Raw genomic sequence first — 17003 nt, forward strand, 5'->3', positions numbered from 1 at the left:
TAAAACTGGCTTTGAAAGTCCTCAGAGAGTACAAAATAGGCATATATTTTAGGGCAAACTACATGCAAAGCCTCATAAGCCAATTGGTATTGAAGCCTTTTTTATTAGACTGAAAACATTTTAATTCATAATTCTAAGTGTGGAAGAAGATTGAGATGTACATGGAACTAGTCAGACAAGCCTGAGCATGAAAGGTTTTAGTGAGCATTGAGTACACTGACCCAAAGGTGTTTAACATATACCTCACTTTTCCAGAAGAGGAGGGCCAGGTACCAAGGAGCTCATCTCTCTTCTCTATTAACCAGAGTGGATGCTCCACCAGACAGGGCTCTTTTGTGTACTGAACATTTAAAAAAAATTTTAAGTGTGCTTAAAATACATATTTTATTCATTAAAGATGCAACATTTCATCTACACAACGTTATGTAATTGAGGATTTTGGTATGATAACAATTAGGCATTCTGAAGAACACTAATACGGTAATCCACTTAAAATGGACCCCTTTTACACTATATCATAAGAAGGCCTATGCCCAACAGGGTATCCTAAATTTAAAAATTTACCATTAGCCACATCAGATTATTGATGTAAACTTACCTGAACAGACTATATTTTCCAAGTAACTCACTCTTTTTTTGCATTACTATAATTGTCTGAAATATTTCTCTACCTAGTATAACTTGCTCAAGAAAACACATATATAATTTCAGAATTTTCTGCAAAGCTCTGGACACAATTCAAATACACAGCATGTAGGCAAATTTTCTCTAGTCTAAAACACTCCTCTATAATATCAAAAGGTTAAGAATGACATCAGTGAATCCAGTACAAAATTTTGATAATGAACAGCACCAGGGAAGCCAAATTATAAGTTCCATTTCTCATCAATTAAGCTGGGTGCTGCACCAAGGATTAGAGTTGGGAGTGCCCAAAAGTTGTCTGCCCAGCTCACTGCTGGTGGTCAACACACATTGTTTATAATAGGAACAGAGATGATGCTTGGATTGTAAGCGTCTTTGTAAAATTTCAAACAAATTAAAACAAAAGCATTACATATCCTTACCTCAATGAGAATCCTGAATATCAGGCAAGCACATTTCATAGCTCCATTTTAAGACAGATGATTGAGGAGGGTGAAAGAGAAAGATGCTGCAGTATATTCACTATCACTTAAATATCAGGCAGCAGCTACTTAGGCCTGAATCACATTTGTGAAGTTTCATGCCGCATTGTTCACCTGCCAACTTATATACATGTAGAGGTTATACTAAAACTTCAATTATTCCAAAGGATGAAAGAAGTGCTATATTTTGATATGGATCTTCAGTTCCTATTCTACTATAAGCCTTTGAAATGTTAAGGCTGAACAGGCCAAGTTATGAAAGGGACAAGAGGAAGTAAGAACAGTGGAAATACAGTTGGAACACACAGTAATGTTCTGCCTTCACCATTCTATGTGGATAGTTGCTTTCCGGGCGGCAGGTGGTGCGACTGTGAAAAGATCACACATTCGTCAGTAACTATGTAGGATTTCTAGCACTGTTAGGGCCTAGCATTACAGATTTAGGGTAGCTAGTAAGATTCCATAAACCAAATTTTTGACAAGTCTGAAATCTTTTGAAAATTTTCCTACCAAGTAAATCTTTTTGGTTCCCCTTTTAAAAAGTCCTGCCTTAGAGAAAACTCTGTATAATTAAAATTTTTACAAATTAAAAAAGAGTCACTTCACAGCAACCAGAAGAACATCTGGCAGTAAGGCAACATTAAACGCCTTCCTTTCAAAGGAAGAGCAAACACGTGACCCCTCCATGAAGAGCATCTCTTCTGTCAGAGATAATCTCACAGACTTTCCATTTATGGTCTTTTTGCAAAAGTCCAAGGCTGAATTTGGACCTGCTTTTCCTGTATTTCCTCAGTGGTATCTGGACAACAGTGTTGTTAAATACATAAGAAATCTAGGGTCAAAATTAAGATAATCGAATGCACTAGGTATTTAAATCCATGTGCATAGGTTGTCCTTAGAATCACCCTGCTAAAAACTAGTAGCAGAAGTAGCTGAAGCCTGGTATTCACGTGTAACAAAAATATTTCAAAGTCAATATAAATTTAATCATAAACCCATCTAACAAGAAACACTGGAGGTTATATTTTGATGTGTTTTTTTCTCCCTTTTTCTCATTAGCCAGAAAATGTTTAAATCTAGAAGAAAAAGATCAGATTTTTTTAAAGCCTCAAATATTCCTCAAACTCTTCTCATATAAAAAAATCTTACCAGGAAATAAAAAATTTCAAAAATTATTTTTCTATAAACAGTCTTTCAAAATGAGTGTATTCTTCTATAATCTACATTTTTATTTTTAAATAAAATTAAGAGACTCTCACAAAAGTCTCTTAACACGTTGCAAAACTTATAAACAAGGTTGTAGCTTTCCAGGGGGTGTGTGTTAGGACCCTTGAGGAGCCTCCCCTGGAGTCTAACTTCGCTGCCAACTCAGGCACCCTCCCTGCTGTTCAATACTACAGGGGCCGTGGAGTTTGCTGAAATTCGTTAAAAACATGGAGGATACCCTCTGGGGGAAATCATTCTCTGAGGAAAGAAAGAGAGAGGAGAAGATTAGAAGTATCATTGAAGGTATGTGTGTTCAAAGTTAATTTGGCTATATTATCAAATTATGGTTCTTCAGGGAACTGAAACTTGCTTTAAATTAGATTTGGGGAGGCACATCAAACTGAATAGTCCGCGTATGAGACACACTCACATAAAAAGAAAAACACAGAAGTCAGAGTTCTTAATTTTGGGGAGGATATATTCCAACTTAGAGGAAGGGTGAAGGCATTTTAGCCCTGAAGCCCAATCATGACATTTACAGAGTGTTCTGCAGTCCCCCGCCTTTGACGGGACTGGATGTAAGGGCCTGCTCAGCCAGGCTGGCCTCTCCTGTCCCTCTGCCGCACAAACAGCGTGTGATATGCAGGCGACTGTGTGTCAAGCTGGCAATACTCCTGAGGCTCCTGAGTGTTTATCAGCTCAGTAGGTCAAAAGTCTGCAGACACTGGGTGGAGCAGCAGTAAGCCACAAAACTAACAGCTGTCCTCCTGGAAGGGGAAAAAGGGAGAGAAGAGCACTGTGAGTTCAAGATTAAAGTCTTGGGATTCCTTCCATTAGAGACAGTCTTTTTCTTTGTTAAAATAAAGGATTAGGCATGGTCAACAAAGTACACAACAGAAATGTAAATTTCCTTTTAAAATTGAGCACTGGAATCAGGTGAGGTATGTGTGTGTTCATTTTATTAGCAGTTTTCAGATGACATAATATCCTTAAGTTAGCAGCTAAGGAAAAATAACATTTTTCCACGTTATGGTCTGAATTCTGCTTACTAGAACCAACAGTGCAATGATAGAATTTGAAATACAGTATAAAAACCATGTAACAGAAAACATCATCAATTTAGCTAGAACACATATATACCAAACAACTTAAAAAGTAGACTTTTAAGAAATTTATCCTACAAATGTATTTGCACAGATTGCTTATAGAGGTAATTTTGGAATCTGAGTAAGAGTTTGAGGATCTTCTCACACAGCAGAGGAATGCCATCTCAGATTCCTGTTTGGCACCTTTCCACAGCGAGTCAGAGCCCCGTGACCCATTCTGGACAGCTCCAGCTGTTAGATGCCTTGTTTTCCCACCAGAAGTGCTATCCTCTGGTGAGGAGAGAATCGTCTACTGCTGTTTTCATAAGACCGCCTGTGCCGACTGTTTCCTACTTCCCCAACCCTTAGTCCACTCTTTGCCTTTCTCTGTAGCCCAGGGAGGTGACCTCTGCAGACCCTACCCCAAAGCTGCCTGATTGTTGGTTTCTGGCTGGATTACGCTAGTGGGAGGCACAGCAAGAAGGTAAAGGGCAGGAAGAGAGAAAAGTTGCATATTTCTTTTCTTCTTTTTTTTTTTTAAAGTCTAGTTAATTGAGGTATATTTACATATAAACATACAATAAAATTCACCCGTTTTAAGTATACAGTTGAATGAGTTTTGAAAAATATACAATTATTTAACTAACACCACAATTTAGATATAAATATTTTCCTTATCCTAAAAACTTCCTTGTGTCCATCTGTAGCCAATCCCTCCACCCCCCACCAAGTATCTAGTAACAACTAATCATTTTGTTACCTTGTGGGCCTTTATTATTTTTCCCTGGTCCCTGACAATCCTCCAAAAGAAGCTGTGCCCCCATTTCATCTTGATTGATAAATGACCTCAAGGCAAGAGCTAGAACTACCTCTATGAGTCCTCTCATCTTAGATTTGGACCAATCCTGGATTCCCTTACCAACTGGCTTCCAAGTAGGTCTGGATAATGGGAGGGTAAAGCTGCCATGGGTGGCCCATTCTGTATGGCTTCAGTTCCCACTATGCTCCAGTAACACTTTTCAACACTCACCCAGGCAGCTGAGAGCTCTGCCTTAGCCTTCACTTCCTGCTTGCACAGAGCCTCAGAATCAACCAGAGGTGAGAGCTCAGGGCCTTCTTGGGTCTTTTCTGAGCAGGCTCACATCCCTATGCATGCATGTGGCCTTACAGACTCCCAGGAATACGTTAGTACTTTTCAGAACCCCTATGGAAACCTCATTCTCCTAATTTTCCTTTTCAGCTTTATGATCAGTCAATTGTTTGCCCCAACAGTTATCCAGTGCCTCAGGCACCTGTGAAGTTAAGCAATCATCTGTAACCGTTTTGAAAATTTTTGACGAACACCCTCAGAGAAGAGGCTTTTTGCATTGGTGAGCTCTGACTGAGGTCAAATAAAGACAGGCTTGCAAGTGAGGTCTTTTAGTGAACCACCAAACAGGACAAATAATGACAGTGCTCTGGCAATGGGCCTTCGAAGATGCTCCCACTCTCTTCTACCTCTTTCCAGTTGCTGCCAGGCTGCTGGTGTTAACTGTGATTGCAGATTCTTGGTTTTCAAGGTTACGACTAGAAGATGGGACTATAATAAGTTAAAATTTCACAAAGGTCTCTATTCTTACTGAGATTCAGCCACTTTTCTCGGATAAATGCACTCCAGATTGCTGTAAGCCTTTTGTTAATTTCCAGAGTTCTGAAAAATTTGATTCTGACAATTTTTGCCAGTTTTCTCATTGCTTTTATGGAAAGGATGAATATTTCTATCCTACTTCATCTCTATCTCTCTGACTAGAGCTCCTATGGGCAGCCCTCTCTGACAGCTCTAGTTCTCAGCAGCCTCCAGATCCCCTTTTGTCCTTCAGGCCTAAGGATCAAGGATGACAAAGCTTCCTACTGCTGTAAATTCCCAGGTGCTTTATCAGCCTTGTGGGTGCTCTGAGCCCTGCCTAAACTTCTGTGAATAGTCCCTCTCCATTAATTTCTCTTCAAAATCTCAGCTTATATGTGTTTTCAAAATCCCAGTTATATGTGACTGTTTTAGTATGTGTTACAAGGAGGGGCTTAAGGAAACAGTCCATCAGACTACTGCTGGGATTGGGTTGGTGAGTGCATGAGTGGTATCCTTGCTAGGGAAAAATAAGACACTGCTAATCAGTAGTATGCGTGGCATCATGATTACTAGAAGTATCACTTAAACAGACCGCCAATGAGGGTAAGGCGCTGGGAGACCAAGTGGCTGTGGCACTTGATTGCTGGGCATCACGGTGAATTCAAAGATTGTGGAGTGAGATGGTCTTCTTCTGACTACTAAAGAGATCCTCCACCTCCCCAAAAGAGAAAAGCTTAGTGCCTTGAACTCTCAAGTCAAGGCACAGGTAAAGAATCAGCAAGTTTCTATGGTGGCCTTAAAGGAATTCTTATTTTATGAAGCTTATTCTATGTAGCTCATTCATGCCTGAGGCCTGAATGTACGGGCTGCAGAATCACATACCAGGTAAAGGTATATTCATGCTTAGTCTCTTATGCTAAGGTAAAGCTGCTGGTTGGGAAGGAGCGGGAATTTGAGATTTGAGATGGAAACCTTTGTGTAGACACAAAGCTAAGAACCTTGAACCTCTAATATCTCTAAACATTTCTTCACATCAGAAACAGTTCTTCTTACCTTCTAAGAAAACTAGCATTCCCTACATAAAAATATTTCACTTACTTTATCTAGAGTGGTTACCTAAAAACAAAATGCCTAGTCTCTTCAGTATCCACCACTAACAATACTCACTGCCTCTAGGGCTATAAAAGACTAAGATCCCAGCTTGATCCAGAGAGATAATTGCAAGGGCTGCTCCTGGGAAAGATAACGTATATGAAGAAGTTGTAGGATCTTTCCAAATTTTATTAGCAGGAACCTGGAAAGCAAGCATGGAAATGGATTCTAAGTACATGAGCCAGCGAGAATAAATCTAAGGTTGGATCAGGCCAACAAGGGTGCTTCACATACGCCTGATAGGATTTAATGTGTTAGCTCAAGCACCTGTAATGGTTAACAGAAGTCTTGACTCATAGAGGCCTACAGTCAACCAGACACAGATGCTAGACCCCACTGCATAGGCTAGAGGAGATCAAAAGCTTAGAGAAATGGAAACATTGAAGTGGATCCAATGTGGTGCAACCTGCTCAGCCACCTCCTGAAAACCTCGGGCGGGTCAGGAAGACATTCCCCTCACTAAGACATTAAAATACGTATTGGTGAGGGAATACAAACTGGAAGTACCAAGCACACTTGATACTTAATATGAAATAAGCCTACTAGAGGTGATAGAGAAATCTAGCTGAATTTTGCAGGCAAAATATATTTGGGTGGGGACTTTCTGTTCTGCTAAGATGGAGTAGCCCCATTCCTCCCAGGTCCTTCCTCTTACAACTAAAATACCCTGGTCATAACACCACAAACAAGCATAGGAAGTTTCTGAAACACAGAATGAAGGTGAACAGCCTAGGGACATTGGGACTTGAGGAGCAACACAGCAGTGGTTAAGTTCCCTAGGTTTCCTTATTGCTTCCCACATATCTCAGATAGGATGCTGCAGAAGCCTCCAACCCAGAACCATCAACAGGCACAGACAAAAAAAATCTCCAAGAAAAGCCTGTTCCCCTTAGCCAAAGGACTGGGACAGAGAAATCTATAGAGACAGAAAGTAAATAAGTAGTTGCATAGGGCTAAGTATGGGGGAATAGAGAGGTGACAGCTAAAGGGCACAAGGTTTCTTTTAGGGTGAGAAAAATGTTCTAAAATTGACATGGTGATGGTTGCACATATCTGTGAATATAGTAAAAACCACTGAATTGTATACTTTAAACGAGTGTATTGTATGATATGTGAATTAACTCAATAAAGCTGTTAAAAAAATAATAGTGCTGAAAGGAGAAATAGATAAATCCACAATTAGAGTGGGGACTTCAACATCCCACTCTTAGCAACTGATAGAACCACTGCACAGAAAATCAGTAAAGGTATAAAAGAAGTAAACAACTCAATGAACTAAAGAATCTAACTGACACACACACAGAACACTCCACCCAACAACAGCAGAATACATTTTTTTTTCAAATGCCCATGGAACATTCACCAAGAAAGACTATATCTTGGGCCATAAAATAAACCTCAACAAATTTGAAAGAACTGAAATTAAACAGAGGACATGTCCAATTTCATCTCTGACATATAATAAGCCTAGAAGTTGTCACTCCTTTTCTTATAATAAGAACAAGCTGAACAAATTGAAAATCAACAACTCTTTTTCCACCCACCAGAGAACTGAGATTGTAGGGCAAACTGCAACCTCAAAATCTGGAGAGGCAGGTGAATCCGGAGAGTCACAGCTGAGATTTGCTTACCTCGATAGAAGATGCTAGAATTGCTGGAGGCTGAGTGTGGATTAGCCTGAGAGTGAGATAGCCCTGGGGCTGCAATCTTAGCATAGCCCCACACAGAGGGACATGGTGAAAATCCAAAAAAAAGATCCCATTGCAGCTCAGTCAGGAGGAGAGAAAGAGTAGTTATTGTGCGACATGTCACATGCTTCATAACAAAGGACTGATCTCCAGAGGAAAAGAGTTTACCAGAGCCTTTTCTTAGCTGGAGAAGGGCATTCTTCCTACTCCAGCTCCTTCTAGCCTGCCCATCTCACCTAAGAGGGGAAAGCAAGCTATGTGACACAAGAAAGACTTGTGAAGGTCACAGCCCAGACATACAGGCCTACTAAAATACTGAGATATAATCATAAAATTTCAGAACACTTCCCTCCCTCACACCTTACCACCAGAGTAACTGGGCTCCAGCATAAGAACAGAAGACTATAGATAAAACAACTGCAAGATGCAGACTCTCTGAGGAGTACACAGGGAAGCCCAAAGTCAAGTGAGCAGGAAAAAACAAGGACATTAAAGGAATTTGAATTTGAATTTGAAGTGTCTGGTACCTACAACTACAGCAAACATTAAACACAGCCCAACTCCTAGCCAGATTAACATAAAATCTCACACTAAATGCCTATTTACCTCAGTTCTTATTACCCAATACAACATGTGTGACTTTCAACCAAAAATTAGAGGACATGCCAAAAGGCAGAAAAAAGCACATGCTGAGAAGAGAGAGAAAACCTTAGAACCAGACTCAGATATGACACAGATGTTAGAATTATCAAACAGGGAATTAAAAAAATAATAAAACAGGAAACTCAAGATCTGTGAAACAATTTCTAAAGGTGAAACATATTCATAATTAGAATACCAGAAGAAGAAAGAGAGAAAGGAGAAGAAATATTTGAAGTGATAATGGTTAAGAATTTTACAAAATTAATGATAGATCCAAAAGCTTAACAACACCAAGTAGGAGAAATATCAAAAATAAAAACAGAAATTAAAAACTACACATAGGAATATCACATTCAAACTGGAGAAAACCAAAGAAAAAGAAAATCTTGAAAAAAGCCAGAGGAAGAAAAACCTTACCTATAGAGGAAAAAGTATAAGAATTACAGTAGACTTCTTATTAGAAACCATGCAAGCAAGAAGAGAGTAGAGTGAAATATTTAGTGTGCTCAAAGAAAAAAAATCATAACCTAGAATTCTCCATCCAGTGAAATTATCTTTCAAAAGTAAAGGAGTATAAAGACTTTTTCAGACAAACTGAGAACTAAGAGAATTCATTGCCAGCAAACTTGCCCTGCAAGAAAGATTGAAAAGAGTTCTTTAGGGAAAAGGAAAATGATATAGGTCAGAAAATCAGATCTAAATAAAAAAATAGGAAGGTTGTCAGAGAAGGAATAAATAAAGGTAAAATAAAATCTTGTATTTTTCTAATTTTCAATCAATCTAAAATATATCTCATTTAAAGTAATAAGGGTAACAATGTATTATATGACTACAACAGATGGAGAGTGAAATGAATGACAGCAATGTCATAAGGGATGGGAGGGAGGAATTAGGACTATTCTGTTACAAAGTACCTGTACTCCACAGGGAGCAGTATAGTGTCATTTGAAGATGGATTTAGATTAGTTAAAAAAGTATATTGCAAATTCTATGACTACAACTTTTTAAAAAAGAAGAATAATCGATATGCTAAAAGAGGAGATAAAACGGAATGACATAAAATGCTCAATTAAAACCAGAGAAGGCAGAAAAAGAGGAGGGAAAAGAAACAAATTAAAAATACAAACAAAGAACACATATGAAAAATAGAAAGTTACAAACACAGTACATATTAATCCAACTAAATCAATAATCACTTTAAATGTGAATGGTCTAAACATACCAATTAAAAGACAGAGATTGTCAGAGTGGATGAAAAAACAAGATCCAACTATATGTTGTATACAAGACACCCACTTTATTTTATTTTATTGTTTTCGTGAGGAAGATCAGCCCTAAGCTAACATCCGTGCTAATCCTCCTCTTTTTGCTGAGGAAGACTGGCTCTGAGCTAACATCTATTGCCAATCCTCCTCCTTTTTTTTTTCTTTTCCCCCCAAAGCCCCAGTAGATAGTTGTATGTCATAGTTGCACGTCCTTCTAGTTGCTGTATGTGGGAGGCGGCCTCAGCATGGCCAAAGCGGTGCGTCGGTGCGTGCCCGGGATCCAAACCCGGGCCACCAGTAGTGGAGCGTGTGCACTTAACCACTAAGCCACGGGGCCGGCCCAAGAAACCCACTTTAAACATATAGATGCAGACAGGTTAAAAGTTAAGGGATGGGGAAAGATATACCATGTTAACACTAATCAAAAGAAAGATGGAATAGCTATATCAATTTCATATAAAGCAGACTTCAGGACAGGGAAAATGATCAGACCTAAAGAGGGGCATTACATAATAATAAAGGGGCCAAATTCTCCAAGAAGACATAACACTGTGAGATGCGTATGAACCTAATAACAGTGTCAAAACACATGAGGCAAACAATGATAGAAGCACAAGGAGAAACAGACAAACCCACTATTAGAGTTGGAGACTTCAACATCCCCTTAAGTAATTAATAGATCAAGAAAGAAGAAAAGCAGACACAATACAGTTGAACTCAACAACATCATTAATCAACTGGACCTAATTGAAATTTATAGATACTCCATCCAACAATAGAAAAATACACATTCTTCTCAAGCTCATGTGTAACAGTCATCAAGAAGGAACACATTCTGGGACATAAAACCACACCATAAATGTTTAAAGGAAGAGAAATCATACAAACTCTGTTCTCAGACCACAATGGAATTAAACTAGAAGTCAATAATAGATAGCTGGAAAATTCCCAAATATTTGGAAATTAAACAATTAAATTCTAAGTAACACATAGATGAAAGACTAGGTGTCCAGAGAAATTAAAATATTTTGAACTGAATGAAAATGAAATACAACTGATTAAAAAATTATGAGTACTGAGTAAAAGCAGTACTACAGGGAAATTGACAGCATTACACACATGTATTAGAAAGGAAGAAAGCTCTAAAATTCATAACCTTCCACCAGGAAGTTAGAGAATGAAGAGCAATTTAAGTCTAAAGTAAGTAAAAATCATAAAGCATGTTCTCTGTCCATAACGAAATCAAACTAGAAATCAATAACAGAAAGACAACAGGAAAATCTCCAAACATGGAAATTAAACAACACAGTTCTTTGACCTTCTTTGACCCATGGTTCAAATGACTACTTTCTCAAGGGTTAAAGAGGCAGTCTCAAAAGATATAAAAAACTTACATGAACTGAATGAAAATGAAAATACAATATATCAAAAATTTTGAGACATAGTAAGGCAGTGCTGAGAGAGAAATTTATAGCACTAAATGTTATGTTAAAAAAGAGGACAGGTCTCAAATTAATAATCTTCTACCCTAAAAACCTAAAAAAAAAAAAAGCAAAATAAATCCAAAACAAGCAGAAGGAAGGAAATAATAAAGAGGAAAAACCAATGAAATTGAAAACTTCACTAGGATTAAGAAGATCAATAAAATTGATAAATCTTTAGCAAGACTGACAAAAATAAAAAGAGAGAAGAAAAATTCACATAAGAAACAAAACAGGTGCTATCACTACAGATCCTGCAGCCATTAAAAAGATATAAGGGAATACTATGAACAACTTCACATCATAAATTTGGAAACTGAGAAGAAATAGATGAATTCCTTGAAAACTACAAACTACCAAAACTCAACCAAGATGAAACAGCGAACCTGAATAGTCCTGTAACTATTAAAGAAATTGAATTTGTAATTAAAAAAAAGAAAAGAAATTTCCAGGTCCAGATGGTTTCACTGGAGAATTCTATCAAACATTTAAAGAAAAACTAAGAGGAATTTTTACACAATCTATCTCAGAAAAATAGAAGAGGGGGAACACTTCCCAACTCATTTTATGAGGTCAGTATAACTCTGACTCTAAAGCCAGACAAAGAGGACAAACCCAGAAAACTACAGACCAATATCTCTCATGAACATAGATACAAAAAGCCTCAACAAAATATTAACAAGTTAAATACAGAAATGTATAAAAAGAACTATACACCATGATCAAGCGGGAGTTATTCTGGGTATGTAAGGCTGGTTCAATATTTGAAAATCGATGTCATCCACCATATCAACACGTTAACGAAGAAAAATTTGCATGATATCAATGGATTCAGAAAAAGCATTTGACAAAATACGACATCCATTCATGATAAAAACTCTCAGTAAAGTAGGGACAGACGGGATTTTTCTCAATTTGATAAGCAGAATCTATAAAACCTATTGCTGAGACCACACTCTACAGTGAGGTCCACTTTCACCACCTTAGTCAACACAGCACTGGAAGTTCTAATAAGGTAACAAGGCAAGAAAAAGAAATAAAAGGCATACAGATTGGAAGGGAAGAAATAAAACTATTCCTACTTTCAGACAGCATGACATGATTGTCTAATAGAAAATGCCAAGGAATCTACAAAAAATAGTCCTAGATTCTTAAACAAGTTCAGCAAGGTTACATGCACATAAGATCTAAATACAAAAATCAATCACATTTCTATATATTAACAATGAACACATAGAAATTGAAATTTAAAAATATAATATTTATAATTACACAAAGAAAGGGAAATACTTGGGTATAAACGTGACAAAACATTTAAGGATCTATGTGCTGTAAATTATTAAATGCTGATGAAAGAAATAAAAGAATACTTAAATCATTGGAGAGACATACTGTGTTTATGCACTGGAAGACTCAACATGGCAAAGATGTCAATTCTCTCCAAATTGATCTACAGATTGAATGCAATTCTTATCAAAATCTAGCGTAAAGTTTTTTGGAGACAAAGATAAGCTTATTTTAAAATTTATATGGAAAATCAGAGGCCCTAGAATAGTTAAAACAATCTTGAAAGAGAAGAATAAAGTGGAAGTATCACTTTACCTGATATTAAGGCCTACTATGTAACTACAGTAATCAAGTCAGTTTGGTATTGACTGAGAGACAGACACAGATCAATGAACGAAATAGAGAACGTCTTCATGACCTTGGGGTAGGTAAAGATTTCTTAGGACACAAAAAACACTATAAAATTAAAATGGATAAATTTGACTTGATCAAAATTAAAACTTTCTGCTTTGCAAATTACACTCATAAAAAATGAAAAGGCAAGTATCACTTTTGAGATTTTCTTAACTCAGGAACTTATGTAAATTTTAAGTTATTAAATATTTTGTATTACCTTATTTTTTTAAAAAATATTAAAGTTGGTTAGAACCCTAGTTCAGATAATTTGCTACACCAGAATGTATATATTTGTATAAATCACAATTAAAATGAAACTCAGACACAAAATGATCTTAAATGGCAAGTGCATTTTTGAGGATCAGCTAACTAAACTTAATTCTTCTGTTTTTTGAAGATAATTACGTTAACTAAAAATCATTCATAGAGATGATACATTTCATACCACAACCACTGAATTTTTTAAAAATTCTAAGCAAAAGAATCCAACTCCATAAAGATGTGGGATTTTTATTCATTGAAGCATAATGCCCAGTGGATCATCATTAACTCCTTATGAAGCTCAAGGGAATAGGGTGGGTAACCTGGAGGTGTCATATTTGTGCTACAAAGAAATCCCGTCTGTGTACTTATTTACTTTGGAGAGACTCATCTGATAACATACTGTATCTGCTTGTTGCATTAATGATCTAAGTTGTTACAAGTACACCAACAAATCTACTGCCTTAAGAATGGATTTGTGTTGGCTAGGTTCTTTAAAATTCCAGAACTGTGGCACCAGAGACATGATAGTTTTAGGGGAGAAACTTTGAGCTAAGCAATAAACTCTACAGTTAGGAAAAAGTCGCTGATAAATTCCACAAAGAACATCAGACACGACATTTGTTGCTTTAGAATCTCTGAGCATATTTATAGGCAAGGCAGAAGAAAGAGCATTTCAGCTGAGTTTCAAAATACAGAAATACCACTATTCTTAAAAAACACAAATCACAATGTTGTTGGCACATATTAGAGCCCAGGAAAATCATAAGAAATGTGGTATTTTCTTTGCAAACGTGTTTCCTGATTAGAAACAAAAAGCATATCCTTGACTCATACAGAAACTCAAGCCAGAAGAAAAATAATATTTGTTAGAGTTGATGAGATGAAATTCCAAGCTTATGTACATATTAACTTATGGGAGAATCATCTGGTAGCATATTGTATCTGCTTGTTAGATTTATGTTAATAGCGACTATCCTCTCATGGGAAGATTCTGTGTGCAGAACTAGAGGCTTAAATATCACATACTTGTTGACCTCTCTCATATGTGGAATATAAACTAACACACGGACAGAGAGAACAGTTTGGTGGTTACCAAGGGGAAGGGAGTTGGGAGGTGGGCACAAGGGGTGAAGGGGACATTTATATGGTGACTGACAAATAATGTACGACTGGAATCTCACAATGCTATAAACTATTATGACATCAATAAAAAAAAATATTACATACTTGCTTCTCCACTTGATCGGTCCGTGCCCTAGAACTTTAGGAGTAAGACATGTATGGGAAAGGAAGTATCAGGTGGTTTGGTCATAGCTGAATCCCCAGTACCTAGTACAGAGTTTGGCACATAGCAGATGGTCAATACATAATTGATGAGGGATACAATGAGGAAGAAACAGTTAGGAACAATTTACCTAAATTTGTTTAAGAATATTTTACCTGTGCAAAATTTCATAAGTCACCTTAAGAGGGTGCCAATGAATAGGCTTCTGCTGAAAGAAAAAAAAAAAATCCCAAACACAAGTAAGCAAATAATATCAGTATTACTGATGTTAATTAGGTTCATAGAAGAAAGTAATACCCACAAAAACCATGGGTAAGAAAATGTCATAAGTGATTTACCTATCTCAGAATTAGATAGAAGAGACTATTTAAAAATAAACTAGTGGGAGAAGGGAGTATTAGTTGTTCTGAAAGACAATGGGAAGCCATAAGACAAAGACAGTTCTGCAAGCCCTCTAATAACAGGTCTCTTTCTATCCCAAGGCAAAATAGTAACCCAGACATCTGGTCCTCCCATGTAATCACTCTGGCCTAAAAGACAAAAGAGAATTTCTGAAAGAACCAATCTCCGTAAATCTGAGCCTGAAAGCAGCTGACTGAAGCCCTGGTGCCAGTGCCTACCACAGTGCCCCGCTTGCACTAAATGCTCACTGCATGTCTGCTAACTGACTGGGCCAACTAAGAAATGAGTGGATGAGTTCTTCTAAGCTATTTGGAAGTAACTCTAAGGCATTTTTTACAGAAATAGAAAAAAAAAATCCTAAAATTCATACAAAAGATCCCAATTAGCCAAACAAAGTTCAAGAAAGAACAAAGCTGGAGGCATCACACTTCTTGATTTCAAAATATATTACAAAGCTACAGTAATCAAAACAGTATGGTACTGGCATAAAGACAGAAATATCGACCAACAGAACAGAATAGAGAGCCTAGAAAGAAACCCTCACTTACAAAGTCAACTGATTTTCCACAAGGAAGCCAAGAATACACAATGGGAAAAGGATAGTCTCTTCAACAAATGGTGCTAGGAAAATTGGATATCCATATGCAAAAGAATGAAATTGGACCCTATCCTACGCCATACACAAAAAATCAATTCAAAATGGATTACAGACTTAAAAAAATTTAAGACCTGAAACTACAAAGCTCCTAGAAGAAAACATATGAGAAAACCTTCTTGGCATTGGTCTTGGCAATGATTTCTTGGACATGACACCAAAAACACAAGCAACAAAAGTAAAAATAAACAAATGGGACTACATCAAACTAAAAAGCTTCTGTACAGCAAAGGAAACCATTGCAAAGGGTTTCCCTTGCAAATATTTGCAAAAAATATTTGATAAAGGGTTAATATATAAACTATATAGGGAACTCTTATAACTCAATAGCAAAAAAACCAAATAATCTGATTTAAAAATGGGTAACGGACTTAAATAGACATCTCTCCAAAGAAGACAAATGGCCAAGAGGTACGTGAAAAGGTTCTCAACATCAATAATCATCAGGGAAATGCAAATTAAACACACAATGAGATACCACCTTCCACCTGTTAGGATGGCTATTATAAAAAAACCCCAAAAGAGCAAAAAATAACAAGCGTTGGCAAGGAATGTAGCGAAATTAGAATCCTTGTATACTGTTGGTGGCAATGTAAAATGGTGCAGCCGCTATGGAAAACAGTATGGTGGTTCCTCAAAAAACTAAAAATAGAACTATCATATGATCCAGCAATCCCACTTCTGAGTATATATCCCAAAGAACTGAAATCAGGATCTCAGAGATACCTGCACTCCCATGTTCACTGCAGCATTATTCACAATATCCAAGATATGGAAACAACCTAAATGTCCATCAACAAATGAATGGATAAAGAAAATGTGGTATATACATACAATGGAACATTAAATATTTAGCCTTAAGAACGAAGGATATCCTGCCATATGAAACAACATGGATGACCCTGGAAGACATTATGCCAAGTGAAATAAGCCAGTTACGGAAAGACAAATACTGCATGATTCCACTTACATGAGATATTTAAGATAGTCAAACTCATAGAAGCAGAGAGTAGAATGGTGGTTACCAGGGGCTGGGGGGAGGGAGAAATGGGAGTTGTTGTTCAATGGGTATGGTTTCAGTTATGCAAGACTTCCAGGGAGCTGCTGTACAATATAGTGCCTATAGTTAATAATATTGTATTGTGCACTTAAAAATTTGTTAAGAGTTAAAAATTTGTTAAGAGGGTAGATCTCATGTTAAATGTTGTTACTACAATTAAAAAACAAAAAGCAATAGGGAGCACCAATAATCTGGTTCAATGAACCCTCAGTTAAGAAGTCAATTAAGAGATATTCTACTTTAGCCTAAAATATTAACAATGGTCATTTCTAGTGGCAGTACTTTCATTTGATATATTCTCCTTTTGCAGAATTGTATTCTCTAATTGTGCTTCGATGATCATGTATGAATTGAATAGATTTATTTTGTCCCCTCCAAAAAATAAAAATAAAAAACCACTTATCT

The 17003-nt window shown here is 36.9% G+C and overlaps 1 protein-coding gene across 6 annotated transcripts in view; it reads right to left on the bottom strand.

The window, feature by feature from the left end:
• Positions 1 to 2637: 2637 nt before the first annotated feature.
• LRRC28 (leucine rich repeat containing 28) overlaps positions 2638 to 17003 on the bottom strand; it is a 158786-nt gene continuing 144420 nt past the window's right edge. For 3 of the 6 annotated variants that reach the window (XM_058542348.1, XM_058542349.1, XM_058542347.1), the window contains one exon: positions 2670 to 3097. In XM_058542348.1, coding sequence (XP_058398331.1) covers positions 3025 to 3097 — 73 coding nt within the window. In that variant the 3' untranslated portion in view covers positions 2670 to 3024. Of the gene's footprint in view, positions 3098 to 16264; positions 16321 to 17003 lie in introns of those variants that run through there. The other 3 variants (XM_058542352.1, XM_058542351.1, XM_058542350.1) reach the window with 3 other exon arrangements.

This window comes from Diceros bicornis, chromosome 5, assembly GCF_020826845.1.
Source record: "Diceros bicornis minor isolate mBicDic1 chromosome 5, mDicBic1.mat.cur, whole genome shotgun sequence".
NCBI lineage: Eukaryota > Metazoa > Chordata > Mammalia > Perissodactyla > Rhinocerotidae > Diceros > Diceros bicornis.